The sequence below is a fragment of the Ictidomys tridecemlineatus genome, chromosome 4 (assembly GCF_052094955.1).
Source record: "Ictidomys tridecemlineatus isolate mIctTri1 chromosome 4, mIctTri1.hap1, whole genome shotgun sequence".
Taxonomy (NCBI): domain Eukaryota; kingdom Metazoa; phylum Chordata; class Mammalia; order Rodentia; family Sciuridae; genus Ictidomys; species Ictidomys tridecemlineatus.
Genome location: NC_135480.1, coordinates 95,523,607 through 95,547,299, shown reverse-complemented (window position 1 = coordinate 95,547,299; position 23,693 = coordinate 95,523,607). Strand labels below are relative to the sequence as shown.

The 23,693-nt window shown below is 39.1% G+C and overlaps 2 protein-coding genes and 1 long non-coding RNA gene across 11 annotated transcripts in view; 1 reads left to right on the top strand and 2 right to left on the bottom strand.

Moving 5' to 3' along the window:
• The window catches only part of Dlat (dihydrolipoamide S-acetyltransferase), a 44,243-nt gene extending 38,587 nt beyond the window's left edge, over positions 1-5,656 (bottom strand). The window contains exons 1-4 of one of the 2 annotated variants that reach the window (XM_005334226.5): positions 5,277-5,656; positions 4,738-4,839; positions 4,063-4,187; positions 3,135-3,297 (exon numbers count right to left, since the gene is read on the bottom strand). In XM_005334226.5, the coding sequence (XP_005334283.1) occupies positions 3,135-3,297; positions 4,063-4,187; positions 4,738-4,839; positions 5,277-5,549 (663 nt within the window). In that variant the 5' untranslated portion in view covers positions 5,550-5,656. The remainder of the gene's footprint in view (positions 1-3,134; positions 3,298-4,062; positions 4,188-4,737; positions 4,840-5,276) is intronic. The other variant, XM_021732396.3, reaches the window with a different exon arrangement.
• Positions 5,657-5,687: 31 nt separating this feature from the next.
• On the top strand, positions 5,688-8,664 carry LOC144377185 (uncharacterized). The gene is made up of 2 exons (XR_013437886.1): positions 5,688-8,114; positions 8,557-8,664. It is a non-coding gene; the product is annotated as an uncharacterized LOC144377185 (long non-coding RNA).
• Dixdc1 (DIX domain containing 1) overlaps positions 8,665-23,693 on the bottom strand; it is a 78,666-nt gene continuing 63,637 nt past the window's right edge. For all 8 annotated transcript variants that reach the window (XM_021732398.3, XM_078046979.1, XM_040285198.2 and 5 more), the window contains 3 exons: positions 14,347-14,452; positions 13,291-13,399; positions 8,665-11,911 (listed from right to left, as the gene is read on the bottom strand). In XM_021732398.3, coding sequence (XP_021588073.2) covers positions 11,831-11,911; positions 13,291-13,399; positions 14,347-14,452 — 296 coding nt within the window. In that variant the 3' untranslated portion in view covers positions 8,665-11,830. The remainder of the gene's footprint in view (positions 11,912-13,290; positions 13,400-14,346; positions 14,453-23,693) is intronic.

The window sequence follows — 23,693 nt, the reverse complement described above, 5'->3', positions numbered from 1 at the left end:
TAAACACATGCTTTACCACCAAGCTATATCTGTAGCCCCTTTGCCATTTGAGTTGGTATATAGTCAATCTCCCAAAAATCATATAAGAACACATAGCGGAATATCTTCAGATTTGGCAAAGGATTCTTAGATTTGACACCAAAATACAAGCAAGCAAAGAAAAATTTAGATAATATGCATTTCATCAAAATAAAAATGGTCTTAGATCTTTGCACCTTTGTAAAAATTAATTAATTAAAAATTGATTTCTTATTTTTATAGTTTGTGTGCACATTGAATGTGGATGGTTATTCAGTCCATCAGTTATAATGGACTTCATCTGCTGTCTTCTTAGGCTTTTGTATCTAATTAGCAATACTGAATAGTATGATGTTGAGGGGAAAGTAATTTCAATCAAAGATGTCTCCAGAAGGGGGGAAAAAGTAAAACAAGACTGAAAATTCTTTAAAAATGCTTTGTTTGTTCAAAATTTGCCATCTTCATCTGTTTCTTAAAAATGACTGGAGCTGGGCTTGGTGGTGCATGCCTGTAATTCCAGTGGCTCAGGAAGTTGAAGCAGGAGGATCAGAGCCATCCTCGGACTGAGACCCTGTCGCTAATATAAAAAAGAGCCGGAGATGTGGCTCAGGGGTTAAGCACCCCTGGGTTCAATCAAAAAAACCAAAGACTAGAGCCAATAATCTCAATAATTAAGGCACAACCCAACACTTATACATTTGCATACAAAGCCGCAGACATAAAATGGATAGAAATGAGGTCTTATGTAATGAGATAGAATCTGTTGAACAGGATGATATAACTGTGTGAATTGTAAGACCAGGTAAAATTTCATCATAAGTGATTGTTACTAATAGTCCTTGAAGTGGAACATTACTTCCAATGAAGAAAATGATTCTTAAACAAAATTTTCAAGAAAAAAAAAGTTAAAGAAAGTTCAGATATTAATCCTTTAGAAAAAGGATAACTAGTTTTTTTATCCAATTTCAACATTAAAAATATACAAATATACACAGGACTACTCTAATATAAACTCATTTAATTTCTTAGAAAGTGACTTAGTACAATCAACAGTGACTGCATTTATAGCTTTCAGTTTTGTTGCAGTGCTATTCTATGTGTTTACTGCACATTTACTCTTTATTGTCATTTATGAATACTACAGAAGTACTTCACCTATTCAGCAAAAGTAGACCAACACATGTCAAAGGAAAACACTCTTAGGCAGGAGTTCAGGGACACCAAGGTGGCAGAGGCAGGGTATAAAAGAAGGATGCGCTGGAGGACAACACAGGGAGGTGAGTTATGTCTCTGTTGACATTACCATGCCAACTCCTGCCATGGGTTCAGTATTTTAAAATGACCAATGGAGTAAACTGAGCAGTATTCTAATTAGGTTTTCTAAAATAACTAATTCAGAAAATTGAAAATATTCTAACCAGGTCTCATAAGGTGACCAGTAAGATCTTCCATCAGGTCCATATAGGGAAGAAAATGCCTCACAGTTCATCTGCTGTCTTCTTAGACTTTTAAATAAAACACTAATTTCCAAACATTGCGGCCTTGAAGCTCTCTCTTACTAGACTCACTCTGCTCTACCTTACAGAGTGCTACTTCCATCTTTACCTTCAATAAATCTATACTTCACCTGTTACTTGTGTGTCTTGCTCAATTCTTTGTTGGGGACACCAAGGACCTGGAACCCAACTGGACACCCTGACAATAACAACACCAACTGAGGACTTTCAACAGATGACACTCCATTTGTACAGGGAGTAAACATAAGTAAAATCACCTTCAAAATCTGGAACATAATGTTTTATGGGTTTTTGGCAGGGGGGAGTACCAAGGATTGAACTCAGGGGAATTCAACCACTGAACCACATCCCCAGCCCTAATTTTTATTTTATTTAGAGACAGGGTCTCACTAAGTTGCTCAGAGCCTCGCTGACGCTGAGGCTGGCTTTGAACTTGAGATGCTCCTGCCTCAGCTTCCTGAGCCATTGGGATTACAAGCATGCACCTTGACACTCAGCTCTTTTTGTGTTTCCCCGCCCCCTTAGGGCTTTATGGTTATACATAATAGCTGGGTTTATCCCAACAAACATACTCATGCATGGAAATCTATTTCAATTCATGAGCCCTTGATTTCCTTCCTGTCCTCCCCACCCTGCTCCCCTTTTCCTCTGCTAGTCCACTAGACTTCCTTTTAATCATCTATTAACTTGTATTTAATTGGTTCCTTATGTAATTTTATTCTTCCCTACCCCTTTCCTTTATTTTACTCTAGCTTACACATGAGAAAAAAACATTCAACCTTTGAGTTCCTGAGTTTGACTAATTTCACTCAGAATGATAATCTCCCTTTCTACCCATTTACTGGCAAATGCCATAATTACATTCTTTTTATTGATTGAGTTGAATGATTGTGCGTGTGTGTGTGTATATATATATATATCACAATTAAAAAAAAATTTTGTAGTTGTAGATAGACAGCATGCCTTCATTTTATTTGTTTACTTTTATATGGTGCTAAGGATCAAACCCATTGTTTCACATGTGCCAGGCAAGTGCTCTGCCACTGAGCTACAACCCCAGGCATATATCACAATTTCTTAATCCATTCATCTATCCATAGGCTTCTGGTTTGATTCCATAATTTAGTTATTGTGAATAAACACTGATGCTATAAACACTGATGCGACTATGTCGCTGTAGTTTGCCAATTTTAGGTCTTTTGGGAAAATACTCTGGAATGGGATATCTGGGTCATATGGTGGTTCCATCCCTAGTTTTAGAGGAATCTCCACACTGCTTTCTAGAGTAGCTGTACTAGTCCACAGTTCCACCGACAATGTATAATTGTGGAACATAATGTTCTTGAGTAAGAACTGCCAAGCATTATACTGTGTAATACACCAAGGCTGAGTGGAGAAAGGTTAAAAGAATTGTCTAAGTTACATACCTGGAAATAACAACTAAGATCAAAGGTTATCAATTTTCATGGTTAAATCTCCATATACTCACAAATGACAAAACCTAACCATATTTAATGCCAGTTTCCAGTATGTGATAGCCATCTATGAAAAATATATAGATATTAAATCGTTTAGAGCAAATACTCAGCTGAGCCTCACCTGCATATGAGTGGGATATGAACTACCAGGAGCCTGAGCAGAAGGCGTGGGTGGAGATGCAGCAGCAGTAGCAGCAGCTGGAGTTGGTGCTGAGGCTGCTTGTGGAGTAGGAGCTGCTGAGGAATCCAAAGTATAATTTTTAAAGGCCTCAATATCTTCAGGTCTAAGGAAAAGAAAGAATGTGTAAATATAAAGAGTTATAAAGTAAATTCAACTCCCACAGAAGTCTTCAAAAGTCTCTACTAGGGGATGGGAATATATATACAGCTCAGTTGGTAGAGTGCTTGCCTCACATGCACAAGGCCCTGGGTTCCATCCCCGGCACACCACACACACACACACACACATGCTGAGGGCCATTGCCAAGTAGGAATGACGCATCGAAATTTCCTTGCCAGCGTACCCCATGTTAAATGGACTTGCCTTGGAAATTTGCTGTGACATTGCATGTGTGTTTGAGAAAGGTGACCCTGCTCAAGGACGAGGGTGGATCCAGGTTTAGGGTGTATCCTGCAGGTTTTAGGAAGTATCCCGGTTTAAGACAATCTGGGTTTAGGGAAGTTCCAGGTTGAAGGTTATTCCTGCTGGGAATACGGCATTCCTGCTGCCTCAGGCACGCCCCATCCTTGAGTTCTCGTGGAATTCAGAAAGCATATGGGACATGAATTTTGTGGCGGCAGAACGCAGATTTCCCCAGAACGTGTGTAGAGGCCAGTGTGAGTTCGGGAATAAAGAATTGCTGTTTATATCTACAAAGTGTGTGGTGGCTCGTGATCTTGTGCCCAGCTAAGACTGCGGCGCGCGCACACACACACACACACACACACACACACACACACACACACACAGCCTTTACTTATTTCTCAATTCTTAGTTAAAATATTCTGAAAAGCACTGAACTTTCACAAATTGTGAGGGTTCTACTTACTTTCCAACTGTGATACAAATAATGGCTCCAACTGGAACATCTCTAGTACCTTCAGCAACAAGGATCTTTGCCATGTAACACTCCTCCATGCTCTCAAATCCAACAGTGGCTTTATCAGTTTCAACCTTTTAACACAAAGCAGAAACTTAAGATTTGTACTTCCAGTACTCAGAACTGTCTAGAATTATACAGTTCAACAGTCATATGACAATAAAGCCATTATCATGGACTTGAAAGAAAGAATTCTTTTAAAATGCACTGAGTAAACAAAGAGCAGTATGGGCCAGGGCGATGGTGCACACCTGTAATCCCAGCAACTCTGGAGGCTGAGGCAGGAGAATCTTGAGTTCAAAGCCAGCCTCAATAACTTAGCAAAGGCCTGAGCAACTCAGTGAAATTCTGTCTCTAAATAAAATACATAAAAAGGCTGGGGATGTGGCTCAGTGGTTAAGTGCCTCTGAGTTCAATCCTGGTACCAAAAAAGAAAAAAAAAAAAAAAAAAAGATCAGTTTAGCCAGCTGCTGACCGACCACTTATTTAACCAATTCTAATATCACGTTGTGGGGGTAAAAAAATCTGTTTCTTAAGCAAAGGGTATATTATGCATCCTTAAAGCTACAAAGCTGTTCAGCACATCCAGCCCCTTCGAACTCATCTCCATATTTTAAAACTTACTTCTGCAATTAGATCGCCCTCGTTGATTTTTTCTCCTTCTTTTTTCTCCCAACGGGCAATTGTGCCTGCCTGCATTGTGGGGGAAAGAGAAGGCAACGGAACCTGGAAGAGAAAAAGGAAAAGCATTAAATCAACAAGAGCTGCTTAATTCTCAGCCTCCTTTAAGGTTTCACTCAATTCAATTTCATGCAAAAAGTTTACTGAGTCCCATTACACACTGGGTCCTGGAGATAGAAAGGGAGTTCTTGCCTACCAGAAGTTCATTATTTCCAGTGGCAGACTTCCTCCTCCACAGTCTAGTGGGTCTGACAAAGCCCTAACCTCAGCAGATGTTTAACACACAGCCCAAGGCTTGGAACTCTCCTTGGAATGGAACAGACCTTAAGAAGGGCGTTCAAGAGCTGCAGCAAAGCTAGGTATTGGACAAGGCGCGATGACAGATACTGGGGAGGAGTTGGAAGATCACTGGGGCCTCTGGAGGTTCCCAAGGCCAAGAAGAGTGCCCTGAAGGGCAACCGGATCCCAGGTTGAAAGCTTACCTTCTGATGCGGGGGGAGACTATAACTGCGGCGGCTAGACGAGCCCAGAAGTTGCAACAGTAAGCGGTTCCGCGGAGTGGCGCCAGAGTTGGGGCTCCAGCCGCCCAATGCCCGGACCCCGCCATACCTTGTGGTTGTGCTGTTGCAACGAGCGGGGCCAGACCGCCGGCTCACACACTGAGCTGCAGATCCCTCCCGCGAGGCCGTCCATCGAGCTCCGAGTCCCGTCCCTGGGGCTGCATTCTGGGCCCGTCGCGCACAGACGCGCCACATAATGCCACTGATTCCCCCCACGCCCCAAAACCTAGATGGTCTCCGGAGTGACCTCTCCTAGAGCAGCGCGGCTTTGCCGTCAGCCACTCTGCGCAGCCGCACGTTGTCGTAAAACCGGTTCGGAGAATTCACGCCGCCCCTCCGCGGTCCAGTGCGCCCCACCAACGCTCTTCCTCTGCCGGGACCTGGTCTGGGAGGCTCTAGGCCGGTGAGGCGACTACTTAGGACCCACCCGAATAGGCGTGTTTCAGCGAAGCTGCCGCAGGCGCCCAGTTTGGGAGGCCAAACAATGGGAGAAGGGAGGAAGGTGACGGAGTTCTAAGAGAGGCATCCCAGAAGATAGAAATGAGCACAGTCGTTGTGGGGTCGGGGCCTAAAAAGGCGGAGAGAGCCTGGCTAATAGCGGCGTTGTGGGAGATGCTGGGGGGAGGGGGGTGGCCTTGTTTTGACGAGGAGCTGGGTACGCGCCCGCAGAGTGGCCGGGCGATCGATGGGAGCCTTAGATCAGGGGGCAGCGGCTTGGAGTGTCGCTTCACGAGAATAAGGTGCCAGGAACCGCCTGCGGGGCTGTCCAAGGGTTCGGGAGATGTGCCCTTGGTTTCTGCAAGGCCCAAAGTGACCTGGCTTGGGGCCTCGCCCTGTGCGGGCTGTACTAGGTTACAAAGATTTAATTTCAGGTTTGTAGCCCCTCCGGACACGGCAGTACCAGGTTTTCCAGCCAGGTGGTGTGAAGGGCAGCCAGGCGGAAGGCACATTCCTACAGTCAAATGTACTCTAGTAGGATTAAACCTACTTCCTGTATGAAGATTTTAACAAGTTTGCAAAACAGATTTGTGTTACCTCCTAATCACCACAGAATTCCTTTAAATAGCCAAAAAGCCTTGCTTTAAGGTGCAATCATGAGAAATTTATTGTTAGTCTATTTTGTGGTTGTGTGAACATCGTAGAGTGCATTTAAACAAAGGTGGCTACAGTGTCACTAGGCAATATAATCTTAAGGGCTCACCATAGTATATTTGGTAGATAATTAACCAAACACCGTTATGTGGCTCATGAGTGTATTTCATGTCAAAACCAAACTATGCCAGTGGGGGCAGGAATCTTTGTACTGTTCTTCGCCATCTTCAGAGTTATAGTATATATAGTACCTGGTAAATAGTGGGTGCTAAATGCATTTTTGAATTAATGAACGAAGACTTATGTACACAATTTGTTAGGTACACCTCTATTGTACAATTATTTCATAATTAGAAAACAGCTCATTATTTCTAAGCTGAAGGTGACATTGGGAGGAAGTCCCCATTGTACACATGGTCAGTCAGGGAACACCAAGAACACAAGAAGAAATTGGGGGGAAATCAAAGTCTGAAAGCATTCAACTTCCCTGATAATTAATTTGGAATAATAACAAAGAAAGCCTCATGAGACTATTTCGTACCTACTTAAATTGGGAATGTTTAAGCAGGCACAACTGCCCAACAATTTTATGTAGACATAACTGAGAAAATTTCCAGATTAAATGAAAATGCATGTTTGAAATAATTAAAATTGAGTAGTAATTTTGTAAAATTTTTACTTATGAGTAACAATTGGAAGAAGCAATGGAAGATTAATTAATGAAATGGCTTATACTGTAACTTAATAAGTGGTTATAAAAATGCTGAAACTATTTTTAATTGACTAAAATATCTTGCTACTTCCACTGCATTTTAAAGGTTATATCTAAGCATTTTTTATAAAGTATTAGGTGATCTGCAGTTTTACTGTTCACTTGAGTAGGCTTGCATAAATCTTGTTTTGCATTTTTCAATAATAGTTTGCATTTTGAATGTACTTTGATTTCGGTGTAGCTAAATTGTAAGAGAGCACAGCTTAAATAGTCCAGGGGTGGCAAGTTGATCCTAGAATTAGGAATTTGATTAATGGAATTTTGTTTTCAAGTCCTAAAAGAACAAGCCTGGAGTTGCCTAAACAGATTGGATAAAGAAAATTGAAAACTAAAAGACTCAAAAAGTCCTAAATAGAATGGAAATATCACTGATACAAAGTAGGTAGATGGAAAGAGATGTTAGTTGGTACTGAAATATTTTGAATTGTTTTGAACATATTTAACAGTAACATAATGATGGGATAGCCAATTAATAGTTAAAAGTATGTACTCAGGCCAGGCATGGTGGGGTGGCCCATGCCTCTAATCCCTGTAACTCAAAAGGCTGAAGCAGGATTGCAAGTTTGAGGCCAGCTCAGCAATTTAGTGAGGCCCTAAGCAACTTACTGAGACCCTACCTCAAAATAAAAAATAAAAAGGGCTGGAGATATGGCTCAGGGTTAAGCACACCTGGGTTCAATCATAAGTTACCCTCCTCCCCCCAAAAAAAGCCAAACAAAAACACTCAAGGCTAAAGGTATAGATTTATCACACATTTAAACTGCAGTGCTAAATAGAGCCTACTTAAATTTTGAAGCTTTCAGATTGATTTGAAAATTCTAGTTCTAGTGCTAACCTGTAGTTTGCCATTCACAAGATCCACACTTGAGCCCACCAAGAGGAGGAAACTAGCCCAGGTAAGACAGTGAGACTTCATCTGAAAATGATAAGTAAATACACATTTTTGGCTATAGGGGTGTAGTTTAGTGGAATAGCATATAGTGTTCTGGGTTCATTTCTCAGCATCAAAAAAGAAAAAGAAATCTCTGAATCTTTCCTTAGTGTTTGTATTTGCAAATTAGAGACTTCTTTTGTCTCTGAGGCTTTTATTTTTACATTTATGGGCTGAGGATGTTGCTTAGTAGTAAAGCACTTGCCCAGCATATGTGAGGCCCTTAGTTTGATTCTCAGTACCACCCAAAATAAATAAATAAATGTATTTGTGTATTTACATATAATTTCAAAAGAAGAGCAAAATTACATAATCCTTTGATCATAATAACCTATTTTGTGCTTAATTAGAAATACCAGTAGTAAACTATCTGTAGCAATAAAGTAATCTTCATCTCTACTCTCCAGATAATGAGTAAACATGCTACCAGGGAGAACACTTGAGGAAATCTGCCTTCACTAAATGTAATGGCTTTATGATTAATCTCAGTCAATAAATGAAAATGATTGATGGGATTTTGTTTGCAAACTCCATTTTATTCTCTCTGTGTGTTTTAATTCACAAATCTGGTACAGGCAGTTAAAACTGGTTATTAATAATCAGAAGCTGCTGGTATAACATAGTTTTCATGAAAACACTGTAAAATGGAGAATACACAATAATAATCTCTTTGAAAGCAATGGTTGCAAACGTCCACGTTTCTAAGAAAATATAATTTTACATATATATGCATTTTAAGCAAGCTATACCTCTTACATAAATTCAGACAATTGAAGGAGTGTGCAATCATAATACTTATTTAATGGAAAAAAATGAAAATAATTTTAATTATGAACAAATGCTTTTAAGTATAGTCCTCTTAGATTGAATGTAGAACATAAAGATATTTTCCCTTACAACCATCTCAGTCAAAAAGAGCTGAAAAGTTCATAAGTAGGATTACCATTACCAAGTGTATTAAAACCAAATTCTTTAGGTACAAATTGTGAAGTGTTCTAATCCCAGCTAATTTAGGGAATGAACCGAGAACCAGTCTTCAGTTTTTAAATGATTTTTTTTTTTAAAGAACTGAGTTCTCCACTAGTTTTGTTTTTAACCAAACACAGTTTAGAAATTATGAACTCTATAAACATTCTAGTTCTTTACTTTTTCTCACGGAAAGAGAACTTTAGCAGTAGTGGGATGGTCTATCCCAGTAGCAGTAGAGGACAACACTATACATAAGTCACAAGGACCCTAGAATGCCGCCAAATAGAAGTCTATTGAAATACAATGAATCAATGCCTATACCTGCTCAGAAGCTCCTCTCACTTTAGAAACCAGAATGATTACAACAATTCACACAGTTATGAAAGTGATGTCCTCCAGTAGGATGCTTAGTCATTATCCATGGTACATGAGCTAAAAGTTGGGAAGTTATCTTTTGTGTTCTCCCCTGAATTCAAATTACACTCTTTATGGAGGGATGAAGGCCATGTAGCTCCTTTTCAAAAAAGAGATAAAACACAAAAGTAGAGAACTGAAATTTTTCTGATTTAATTTTCCTGAAAAGTTAAAAATCCACATAATGATAAGACTGTTCACTGAAAGAAAAAACTGATTTAAGAGACAGACATTCAAGATAAATTTACTGTAAATACAGTAACAAACTTTTGGCCTGATAACCCTCATGCTGTCATAGAGCAAAACACTAAAATTCATGCAACAGAGAAACTGGTGACATAAGAACTTTTTCCAGACTTCTTGGGGGAGGAGGAAAAAAAACCTGAAAATATACTGTTTTCTTCTGTTTGCTTTCATAATGTTTAATTCTGTTTAATTTCATAATGCTATGGCTGGCTTTCCCAAACTTTCCCAGTTATTTCTGACGAAAAAAAAATCATTCTTTAATAGAAGACCAGGTAAACTTACTCAAAGACACCTGATGCCTTTTGAACTCTATCTGCTAGAAGAGTAATAAACTGGATTACATAGAACTACCTCCATAACTAAAATAGCAAGTAGAATCAGACAGGAATTAGTGGCCATTAGTGTAATTGTAATAAAATAAAGTTTGTTCTGAAACCACAGAGGTGTAAGAAGAGACTGTATAAAAGCTACTGGGTTCTTTAGAAAATGCGACACAGTATACAGAATGTGAGAGTATATAGAACTCACACTTGAGTTATAAAAATAGACATGGTTCTCAGACAAAAAGCAAATGAGTACAAAAGAATTCTCCAAACATGAACTCTTTTTAAAAGACACATCTATATAAAACAAGATGTTATTTCAAGAGTTCCAAGAGTAGTCTGTTCAAGTGGCTGAAAAGGGGAGATGAATTGGACACAGATAGGTTCAAGAACCCAGAACTGAGATCTGTCCTACTCTTCTATTTGGCAGTGTACATTGGTGGTCCAGACTGCTTTTGGAAGTTTGTGTGTATGTGTATTTAATATACATATATATATATGTGTATATATATACATATATATATATGAATAATGGCTGAGTGGTTGATGGTACTGGTGGATGAATGAGAAAATTCAGGTTGTTAAATAAACTCTGAAAATTGAACACTTGTAGCTTCTACACTTGACAGTGTTGCACATGCGAAATGATTCTAGGTTTCTTCACCCTGAATCAACTTTCCCATTTACAACTCATGCTCCATGCCCCATGGTTTCTATTATGCCCTAGAGGATCAGCCTAGACTAAATGTATAGTAGAAAATAACTCCAGCTTTGAAATGAGGGGCAGACCAGTAATTCGTGTTCAATACGCATAAATCACAAAGAAACACTGAAATTAATGGTCTGTCTCCTCTTAACTGCAAAGAAGATGTTATGAGTTAAAGAAAGTCATGAGACAAAGTTAAGAAGATATGGGTAGCAGCACCTTTCCATACCCGCCTGGATTTTTAAGGAGCCTTTCACTCCTTATTCTTTTCAAAAACAAAGTTCATCTGTTGGAAGAAAAATAAATGGCTCTAAAGTTTAAGAGTCCCCAGAGAAAACTAGCAGTACATGAAATATGCCCCATGTGGGCTGAATGACAAGATGCAGAACCAGATAAGACCAGAAGAGGCAGCCCAAGGTCTTAATTATGGTTTCAGAATAGAATAGCACAATATGGGGCAGCCCTTTTTCCATCCAATCAAAAATTCAGCACCATCCATGTTCAGTTCAAACAATTATTGAAGAATGGGCTTTCATCTTTGGTACCACCTCACGAGTTATTCTTGGTTTGTGGTATCTGCAAAGAAGCAGAAAAGTTGGTACCTTTGCCTTGTCTGTGAGTACAATGCTGGGACTCTGATTGCTGCAACCATTGAGGCCAATTAAAATACTGTAACACACCGGAGTAATGCATCCAATTCCTAGGTTCCAGATAATAGCAGCCATGCCCCTACAGGAGCGGGATCATCCATCCCCATTGGTTAAGGCCTTCGGTTTGTTATCCTCAGAGTGAACAAAACACTTCCCATGGACAAGGAACTCCAGATGAACCCATGGTCCACATATGGACAGGGATTTTAAGTACCAGACATGCCAGGCACAGAAACAGGTCTAGCAGATAACCATCATACTTGGAGAAGCTTCTGTTTTGGCAGCACAAATTAGAAACTTCTTAATGTACTCTGGTTTAAGTCCCCTTTCCTGAGTGAAGCAGCCAGGAGTGACCAGGTTCCAATACTCAGCATTAATTCTCTCCATGGTCTTCTTCCACCCAGGCTACAATTTTCCCTTCCCATCCAGGGATGGCATCATCATCATGAAAAACCTAGGTAAACAAAAAAGCCACAGTGAAAAAAAATACAGAGTATGGTAGGTAGTTTCACTAAACAACTGCTGCTGATAAAAGAATGCAAACATTAAGGATAGAGTATAGAAGCAACACTGGGAATTATAGAACATTAATCTCAATGACTTGGGAGGCTGAGGCAGGAGGACTGAAAATTTGAGGCCAGCCTCAGCAACTTTGTGAGACTCTAAAAAATAAAAAAGACTAGAAATGTAGCTCAGTGGTAAAGTGCCTCTGGATTCAATCCCTAGTACCAATAAAATAAATAAAAACAGGCTGGGGAGGTACCTTAGTGGTAGAGCACCTAGGGGTTCAATCCCTAGTACTGCAAAAGAAAAAAAAAAAAAAAGTAAAACGAAGCTTGAGTGTTTATTTCTCTTTGGTTTTGTCCCTGATGTTGCAACTGGTATTTTATTTGTTTGTTTGTTTTGCCTTAGTTCCACATTTATGAAATGTTTTTTAAAAAATCCCTAATGCTGCTTTGTTCAGAGATATATAAGAATTAATGAATTGTGAATCACAGACTACCCTGGGCTTCTTAGGACAAAGCAGCAGTAGACACATTTTTAAAATGAGAAAGGGAAAAATTTTGGTATTGGACATTGTGAAGAAAGGGTTGGAAAGAAGACCAACTCTGAGACACAGTTCTTTTCATTCATTTATTCAATTCATTTCCTAAGCCACTAACAAAATTAATAAAACAGGGTATTAAAACATTTATTTCAGTGAGGAACCTTTTCAGTGAGGAATTTTGCAAAATATTAGGTTTTCCAACTTTTTCATTCAGTAACCACAGTAAAGGTATTTGCAATAAATAATACAGCAGAATCCAGAATTATCTTCCCCCAAAATGGCTATGTTTGGCAAATGGATTATAAAGAGAGGCACAGGATAAAAAAAAAAAATACTCAAGGAGTTGGAAATCAGCATAGATGGCTATCCAGAAGTTCTTTGTTCTCACTAGGAGAAACCACCACCACATAATATTTAGTTCTAAGTCTTCGTGCCTGTTTATTTATTTTGTTCGATGTAGGAAAAAATTCTAAGATGCAGCTACAGCTAGAAAAAGTCTTTATTTTATTGTCTTGAGGTTTTTATTTTCCTTAACAAAATAAAACCTTTTCCTTTTCAAAATAAAAATACTATCCAAGGTCTCAGTCAAGATGATCAAGTTCTAGAACTGAAGAAGCTATCTATCATCTTGGCCATTCTATGACTTTATTAGACCAAAGGTGCCAGAAAGTTCCTCTGACCAGATTAGGGAATTTAGGTACTCATGAGTACTAGTCCTTAAACAGGAGGTTGTGGAGTTCTAGTATGACCAGTAATACTACCCAGATTCCCCATGGATTCTGTACCTCCTCTTTGACAGTGCCAAACTCAGGATCCAATGCTTTGAAGTGATACCGATGATTCCCTTCCCGATCAATAGCTGCTTTAAAATCCTTCAAAGTCACTTCTCCCAACCTGCAACAAAAGGGGAGTATCAACAAAATAATGAGTTGGAAAGATAAGGTGTTAGCTTTAAACCAGGCCCATGCCAAAGTCAACAGGCAGAAACAGCATGACCTTATTAGGTCACTGCCCCTGGAAACCAAGATAACTCTAAAATAGCAGAGGTTAGGAAACCAGTCACCACTAGGACATGAAAATAGCATTAAAAATCCAGTGAGCTGAGAATTTAAAGTAGATTTACTGCTTCAGCAGTAGCCAGAGCACTTTTCTGTTTTTCTTTGGAAGTAAGACATAAGGTCTCTGAAATCAAATTTGTGAAATAACTATAAATATACTTAAGCTCTCTTGATTTCCTTCTTTGCTACAATATTCCAGTTCCCTAGGCTGGTAGAATTAAATCAGGTATCATTATCTTTATCTGTCTAGCTTTAGAAAGCTGTCTTTCAACCCAGACCAGATAAGTAGATTCTCTGGGAAGGAAAATTTCCATAACTTCTCAGTACTTGGCTCCAGATTTTTAAAATCTATATTATCATAGGAGGAAGTATATTAACTTAGTTTTTGGAAAGCTTTCAACATAAATTCTCAATGTGGATTAGTTGCACTCATTAAATAGTAACAAAGATCAGTGAGTAAAAGCCAGACACAATCCCTGTCTATCAGCAGACCAATTTTGAACACTTAAAAAACATGTTTCCAAACCTGGAACATACTTGCTTTATTACCAGGATTGGAAGTACTGTTATTACTCCTGTATCTAGGAGTAGATCATGATTTGTCCTTTATAATGTCACTGGTTAGTGACAAAGTTGGAACTTGAATCTCCTGGGCTCTTCTTCATAGACGTGCGGCTTTTAAAACACCTTTCAACTGTTCATTTGGGCAGAAACCAATGGTTCTGCCCTTCCTTTTATTTATTTTACAAAAAGAAAAAGAAAAAGATGATCCTAGCATCTCACCTCTTTGGTATATTGACCATGAAGGGTGTAAGTGACCGGTCAGTGAAATAGAGCACTTTTGTACAGGTGCTGCTCACAGCTGGAGAACTCTGTGAGTGAGGCAATTCTGCAATCAAAGAGACTCTATGTTAGGACATTCAATTTGTTCCATAACACCCCTCACTTAGTTACGCAAAATGTCTCAGGAGAATGAGACTGCATGAGGTCACAGCAAAGCTCTCACAGTCTTGCAAAATGCCATGTCCATAGGACAAGATCCAAAGGAAATCACCACTAGAACCATGAGGAAAAGAGGTGCTTCAGGCATGAACATTATCACAAGGACCATCATTTCTCAACCATTCCAGGTGTTTATAGCAGGGAAACTGCAACTGATTTGACAGGCACTGTTGCTGAAGATCAAAAGCAGACAGAGAAGCCCAGCAAGAGTTCAGCTGAGTCAGTGTAGACATACACAGCAGAACCTGCAAATTCTGCTACAGTCAGTAGTAGAGAATACTCATGTGATTCATCACACACACACACACACACACACACACAGCAGGAACAAGAACCACAGAGGCAAAGTCAGCTTAGAAACTCAGATTCCAAGGGGTCTATGATTCTTGTTTTAAAAGTACAAGATCTACTTTAACTCTTAACTATAATCTGTAGGTGTTGGTCCTGCGGACTTTAACTCAGGTTCCAAACTTGTCTCTATCCTTTAAAAAGGTACTTCAAAAAAAGTACAATTAGGGCTGGGATTGTGGCTCAGCAGTAGAGCACTCCCCTAGCACGGGCGGGACCCGGGTTCAATTCTCAGCACCACATAAAAATAAAGGCATTGTGTTGTGACCATCTACACCTAAAATATAAATAAATATTTTTTAAAAAGTCCAATTAATTAATGAGTACTTATAATTGTACTTATAATTGAGACTAGGAGAAAAGACCAATCAGAAACTTTTGTCATAAGGACCAAAAAGCCAATAATTAAACTTTTATTAAAATCTATACTGCAATTTCATGTACACACAACTTCTTAACTTCCTGAAGATGCTGGCACCCATCAAAACAACAGCAACAATTCTGGGAAGGGGTTTAAAATAAGAGTATGAGGGATTTTTTCTTCAAAAACTACCCATTATCATAACATACGTGCTATGATTTTCCAGCACCTGGAACATGGCAGTTGTGAATATATATTTACTTCTGGTATAAAATCATATAACTGATTCATTCATTCACTAAACATTAATTGAGTACCTTCTACACATTAGATTTTGAGAATATAAAAATCAACTACAACATGCATCATGGCACATGCCTGAAATTTCAGCTATTTGAGGGATTGGAGCAAGAGTATTGCAAGTTCGAAGTCAGCCTGCACAACTTGATAAGATCTTGTCTCAAAATAAAAATAAAAAACTGGGGGTATAGCTCAATGGTAGTGCACTTGCCTAGCATTCATGAGGTCCCAGGTTAAATCCCCAGCACCAAAAGAAAAAAAAATCATAAGATTGACATGTTGCAAAGGCACTCCAGAAAGAGGGTAATGCACATGCTAAAGATATGAAATGGGAACATGTATTTAAGAAATGCATCAAGAAGTAGTGCATAGACAGAGCCAGTCACAAGGACTCTGACGGGCTAAGATTTAAGATGTAGGTCCTGGGCTGGGGCTGGGGCTCAGAGATAGAACGCTCGCCTAGCATGTGTGAGGCATTGGGTTTGATTCTCAGCATTACATAAAAATAAAATATTGTGTCCTCCTATAACTAAAAAATAAATACTTAAAAAAAAAAGATGTAGGTCCTGCTGAATGCAATGGGACACACCTACAATCCCAGTGACTCCAAAGGCTGAGGCAGGAGGATCACAAATTTGAGGTTAGCTTCAGCAACCAAGCTAGGCCCTAAGCAACTTAGTGAGACTGTCTCAAAATAAAAAGAGCTGGGGATGTAGTTCAGTGGTAAAGTGCCTCTGGTTTCAATACCTAGTACCAGAAAACAATAACAACAACAACAAAATGATGTAAATCTTAAAGCTATGAGAAGATACTAAAAGGAAGTGATACATTAGACTGCACTTTGGAAAGATTAATCTAGCAACAAAGTATGAGTTGGATGGGTAAACACTGGAAGACAGAAGCCCCTTTAAGAAACAACTGAAACAAATTGTAAAATGAGGAAGGGTAAGATATACCCCTGGAGCCAGAGAAGGAATGGATTTGAAAAACCTTTAGAAGGTAAAAGTCTTGACAGTAACTATACATTGAACATAGAATATTAAAGGAAAAAGTTAAAAAAAAAAAGCCTTAAGATTCATAGTCTGGGGCTCAGGTTGTAGCTCAGTGGTATGGCACTTGCCTAGCATGTGTGAGGCACTGGGTTCGATCCTCAGCACCATATAAAAATAAAATAGATAAAATAAAGGTATTGTGTCCACTTACAACTAAAATTTTTAAAAAGATTTATAGTTTGGGAAGACAGATGCATAGAGATATCATTATCTATGATATGAGTACAGAAGTGAATGACTCCATCTAATTATTAATTTAAAATGTTTATTGAGTGTTTATTGTGTATGAAGTATTAGAGATGAACAAATAAATTAGCAAAATTCCCCATACTTAAGGATCTCAAAATCTAGTGGAGGAAGAAACAGGTACCATATAATAAAATACATATGCAAGCTAAAGTTGCCATGTCCTCAACCCCAAATTCCTATGTTGAAGCTCTAACCCTTCATGCAATCATATTGGAGAAAAGGCCTTTTTTGGGGGGCAGGGTGTGGGGGAAACCAGGGATTGAACTTAGGAGCACTTGGCCACTGAGCCACATTCCCAGCCCTATTTGTATTTTATTTAGAGACAGGGTCTTACTGAGTTGCTTAGCACCTTGTTTTCACTGAGGCTGGCTTGGAACCCATGATCCTCCTGCCTCAGCCTCCCGAGGAGCCACTGGGATTACAGGCGTGCACCACTGCGCCTAGCCCTGTCTACTAATTCTATTGATTATTGCAAAAGGAATATTGAAGTCTCCAATTGTAACTGTGGATTTATTTACTTCTCCTTTCTATCAATTTGTGCATGATGTATTGCAATCATTTCGATCTTCAGCACCACATAAAAATAAATAAAGAGCTATATGATAAAAACTGATTTTTAAAAAATTACCTTTTTCTTACTTGTAATATATTTGTTTCATGTTTTTTGTTCCATTTTTCTTTTATCTTTCTTTTCTCCTTGCCTCCTTTTTTTGTTTTGTTTTTCTGTTTTCTGGGGAGTTTTTTTGTTGTTGTTTGTTTGGTTGGTTGGTTATTTTGTACTAGAGATTGAACTTAACCACTAAGCCTTTTTTACTTTTTATTTTGAAACAGGGTCTTGCTAAATTGTTTAGGGCCTTGAACTTGTGATCCTCTTGCCTCAGACTGAGAATTTTACCTTTTTTCCCATATTATGTTCAAATAGAAGTGTGTTTTAGATTTTCAATTTTGATAAATATATCAGTTCAATATAAAAGCAATATTTTTAACAATGAGATACTTCACATTCTCTTATTTTTGATACTGGATTTAATATATAATTTCTTTTTTATCGCTACTATAAACTATTTAATTTTTAAAAATTAATTGTTACTCACAGACTTACAATGTACATTTTTAATTAGTCACAGTCTGTTTTTGTTTGTTTTATTTAGTTTGTTTTGGTGTTTAGGATTGATCTCAGAGTCTTAAATATACCAAGTACGCGCTCTACCACTGAGCTACAGCCACAGCCCCAATTTTCAAATGACAATAGTAGAGCTCATACATGCCCGGAAGGTGGAAATCACAAGTTTGCTTTAATTTGATTTCAGTTGGAGTCAGTGGTCTTTTCTTTGTGTTCAACATTCAAGATTCTCTCTTTTATGTTTGATTTTCAGTAACTTGAATGTTTGTTATTATTTTTTTAATATTTATTTTTTAGTTTTAAGTGGATACAATGTATTTTTTTATGTTGTGCTGAGGATTGAACTCAGTGCCTCAAGGGTGCTAGGCGAGCACTCTACCACTGAGCACAACCCCAGCCCTTGTTGTCATTATTCATCCTTCTTGAGGTTCTGTGTTGAGAGCCACAGCCAAAGGGGCCCCAGCAAACTTCCAGCTGCCAGCAAACTTCCAGCTGCCAGCTGATAATTGGCTCACAGCGGCCTCAGCAACATCTAGCTGATTGGCTCCTCCCCGGAGCTGCTCATTGGGGGACTTCTTTGGCTCCGCCCACGCAACCCAGCCAATCGGCCTCAAGAGCAGGAGGATTGTGGGAGGTGGAGAAGTTGGTGTGGGTGAGAGGCTTGTGGAAGCCGGTGGTGGCAGTTGGGCTCTGAGGGTTTTTTCCCCCGAGGAGCTGTTTTGTTTGGCGTTTGTAGTTCTAAAAATAGTTAGTTTCTTTTGACAAGTGGCTCCTGAATTGTGCCCAGCCAGACTGCGGCATCTGGTGGCCCGCGTGGGGAGTGACTGAGGGTAAGTAAACTGCTTGCCTTGAGGGCAGGATGGGTAGCCATTTTAAGATTCTGAGCTTCTTGTTCTGAGCTTCTTGAATCTGTAGTTTGATATCTTTTACTTTTTTTTTTTTTTAATTTAGCCATTAGTTTTTCAAATATTTCTCTGTCCTGTTCTCACTCTTCTCCTTCAGGGATTCAATTATACATGTTTTAGTCTATTTGATATTGTCTTCCACAGGTATGATGTGCTAGTTTTGTTTCTTTCCCTTTCCCTGCTCTTTTTGTCTTTGTGTTGAAGACTGGGTAACTTCCATTCGCCTATCTGCAAGTGTGCTGAGTCTTCAGTTGGCTGTGTTGAGTCTACTTAAGAACCTGCTGAAGGCAGTCTTTGTCTTTATTTTTATTTTTAACATTTCTATGTGATTCCTTCTTAAAATTCCCAGCTGAATGCTAAAATTCCTCATCTATATATGAATATTAGCATTTCCATTATAGCATTTAACATATTAATCATAAGTTATTTTAAATTCCTTGTCTGATAGTTCCAACATTCTTGTTATATCTGAGTTTGGACGTATTGATTGCTTTGGCTCTTGACAGTGGCTTATTTTCTTTTTTATTAGAATTTTTAATAAAAAAATTTAATCAGGAGATGAACTCGGATTGAGGCTTTGGTTGTTAAGGTTACCTTAGTGCACCATCATCTTCAAGTTCTTCTTAAGTCATGTTAAGGAGACACCTATTTCCTAGAGGAATCTCCTTCAATGTTCCTGACCCACTCTTAGTGACTGACTTTCAAGTATGCCTTTGCCTCTGACTCAATTTCTCTATGCTTATGCCCCTCACTTAGAGGCAGAGTGCTGTTGCTTTTTACACAGAGCTTGCTCTCCTGGTTAAGGAAGGTGAGAAGGGACTCTTTATGGCGCTGATCCCGTCCCAGTCTTGAAAATAGGATTTTTCCGTGATCCAGTTCCTATCCCAGTGGTAGGCAACCTCTAATAATCTGAGCCCAAAATAGTTTCCCTCTCCTCTGTCAGAGGGTTCTCTCCCCCCCCCATTTCCCTTCTCCCTAGCAATAAGGGATCCTCACTTTTGCCTGGAACAGGAAGGGAGGACACAAAAGAATTCTGCTGCCCTCTCCAAGTGGTTGAGGGATTTTGATCCACAAAGAAGAGTGGTCCAGATGGGACTTTTGTGCTTCTTCTACAGTGGCAGATGCTCCCCTCCTTTGGGATTGCACCACTGGGGGAAGTTTGTTTTTTATATATGTTTTTTTTTCCCTTTTTTGTTTTTTGTTTTGTGGTACTGGAAATCGAACCCAAGGCCTCATACAAACAAGTGCTCTACCACTGAGCCACATCCCCAGCCCCTGAAGCAGGTTTACTTTAGACTCTATCCCTACAACCAATCCTTTTCATAAGAACCCAGTAAAGCGGGTGGGGTTATGGCTCAGTGGTAGAGTGCTCACCTAGCACACATGAGGCACTGGGTTCGATCCTTAGCACCACATAAAAATGAAATAAAGATATTGTGTCCACCTACAATTAAAAAATAAATATTAAAAAAAAGAATCCAGTAAAGCTCCACAGGAAAAGTCTCTAAAAGTTGGGACACACTCCTCTTGTATCTGTGGCCCCCAAGGTTTTCTGTTTAGTCTTCAATGTTATTTGAAATTCATTAAAGATCTTAATTGCATCTGTTTGTATAATGGCCCCATCTTCCTCCCATGCTCTGGCACAAGTCCAGGGCTTGCTTCCTACTTCTCTTTGGAGGCCCATGCTTCTACTTTAGACTACTTGATTTCCCTGTGATCTCATCTTTCTAATGAGTTCAATGAAATTACAATATTTTAGATTATCCAACTTTTCTTGCTGTTTGAGTAGAAGTAAAGGTTCTACCACCTTTCTACATGATAGGCAGAAACCATATCATATGGCTTTTTTTTTTTTTAGTTGTAGTTGGACACAATATCTTTATTTTTATGTGGTGCTGAGGATCAAACCTAGGGTCTCGCACATGCTAGGCGAGTGCTCTACCACTGAGCCACAATTCCAGCCCCTCATATGGCTTTTTAAAATTGTTTTGTGAGGGAGTTGGCTTAGGGCCTAAGTTTCTGAGGCTGGCTTTGAACTTATGATCCTCTTGCCTCAGCCTCCTAAATCACTGGATATAGGCATGTGCCACTGTGCCTGGTTTTTTAACTCACTTTTTAAAAAATGAGGTAAGGGGCTGGGGATATAGCTCAGTTGGTAGAGTGCTTACTTGGCATACACAAGGCCCCTTGGCATATACAGCACCACCACCAAAATAAAATAATAAAAATTTTAAAAAATGAAAAATGAGGTAAAATTCACATAACATAAAATATATAATTTTACCATTTCAAAGTAGCATTTAGTATATCCAATTCAGTAGCATTTAGTATATCCACAATGTTATGCAAACAATCCCCACTATCTAGTTCCAGAACACTGTCATCATCCCAAAAGGAAACCTGTACCCATTTCTCCCTCCATCTCTCCGGTTTCTGGCATCTGTCCAATCTAATTTTATTTCTCTATGGATTGCTTATTCTGGACACTTTGTATCTATATCTACAGATGCATACAATTTGTGCCATTTTGTGTCTGTTATCTTTCCTGTAGCAAAAGGATTTCAAGATTCAACTGTGTCATCTATGTTGTGGCACATGTATTAGGACTTCACTTCTCATATCCGCTGTTTGCATATAACAAATTTGTTTATCCCTTCATCAGCTGACAGACATTCAGGTAGTTTCCACTTTTTGGATATTGTTATTACTGATGTATGAATACATACATACCAGTCTTCCACACCTGTTTCCAATTCTTTAGGGTATATACATAGAAGCAGAATTGCTTGGTCCTATGATAATTCTATTTTTAATTTTTTGAGGACTCACTAAACTCTTCCACAATTCCTGAACCATTTTATATTGCCAAAGCAACATATAAGGATTCCAATTTTTCCATATTATTGCCAATACTTGTTATTTCCACTGTTTAGAAACATCAAGTAGGTGTGAAGTGGTGTATCAATGTGGTGTAGTTTTTGGTGCTGGGATTAAATCCACAGCCTTGTACATTCTATGCTCACACTCTACCCCCAAGCTACATCTCCAACCTTCACTGTAGTTTTGGTTTGCATTTCCCTAATGGCTAATGGGTTTGAACATCTTGTCATGGATCTATTCACCATTTGTTTATCTTCTTTAGAGAAATGTCTCTAAAAGTCCTTTGACCATTTTATATCATATTTTTAGTCCTTTTGTTGTTAAGCTTTAAGAAATCTTTACACACTCTTTTTTTCTTTTGCGGGGGGTACTGGAGTTTGATTGAGGGGCACTCAACCACTGAGCCACATACCCAGTCCTATTTTGTATTTTATTTAGAGATAGGTCTCACTGCTTGGCACCTTGCTCTTGCTGATGAGGCTGGCTTTGAATTTGTATCCTCCTGACTCAGCCTCCCAAGTCACTGGGATTACAGGTATATATTCTTTTTAACTATATGTTTTGCAAGTATTTTCTCTTACTTTTATATACAAAATTTTTAAATTTTATGACATCCAATTTTTCTATTTTTTCTTTCATTGTACATGCTTTTTTTAAAAAATTATTTTTTTAGTTGTAGTTGGACACAATCCCTTTTTTTAAAATTTATTTATTGTTACATGGTGCTGAGGATCAAACCCAGGGTCTTGTACTGAGAAACTAGCCTCTACCTCAGAGCAAAGCCTGTCCAAGGAAGTGGGGCATGACCCTTGTCCTTGGAAAAACCCACAGAGCACTCCTAGGCACATACCCACCCACTGAATTGTTTATCTACAAATAACAGGAAAGATCTGTGGCACCAGGTGTCCCTGACTCAGTCAGGCTAGGTGAGAACCCATAGCAACCCCCTAGCAACTACCAATCAGCATGAGACAGGGAAAATACCTGGGATGCCAGATGATCCCCCCAGTAGTTTATGGTGGTTTGATAACATGTTGGGAAACCACGAGTTCAGCAGCACACCCTTCATGGCTTAAACCAATCAGTTCAAACGAATCCCCCCCTTGTAGTAACCAATCACCCTTACCCAACTTGTTCCTGCCAATGAATATGCTAATCATGTTTTAAAGTTGTTTTATGATTTTCCCACGGTGTGTGATGATTTGCTAAGAGATGCTGTGTTGTATGTGAAGTCCCTGCCTTCCCTGAAGAGTGTATAAAACTGCCACAAACCCTGGGCTCAGGACCTCTCAGTGTCACCAGTTGTTGTGTGTGCGTGGAGGACCGAGCCAGCTCGCAATAAACACCTCTTTGCTTCTTACATCAATTTTGGTCTCTGGTGGTCTTTTGGGGTCCCGAATTCGAGTATAACAGTACGTGCTAGGCAAACATTCTACCACTGAGCCACAACCCCAGCCCTACTGCACATGCTTTTGATGTTGTATCTAAAAATCTGTTCCAAATGAACACTTTCCCTATGTTCTTCTGAAAGTTTTATAGTTTTAGCTCATATACTTTTAGATCACTGATCCATTCTGAGTTAATTTGTATATGGTGAATGGTAGAGGCCTTAGTTCATATGGATATCCAGTTGTTACAGTGCCATTTCCTGGACAACTGACTAGAGATAAACGAGTTTTTATCTGAACTCTCAATTCCATTCCACTAGTTTACTGTACTACTTTTTTTTTTTTTAAAGCACTATGGATGAAACCCATCTGATATATATCCCTAGTCCTTTTTAAATTTTTGGTCTTGAGAACGGGTCTAAGTTGCTGAAGGTCTTGCTAAGCTGCTAAGGCTGGCCTCAAATGATTTTGTGATCCTCTTGCTTCAGCCTCCTGAGTCACTGGGCCTATGCCATCATGACC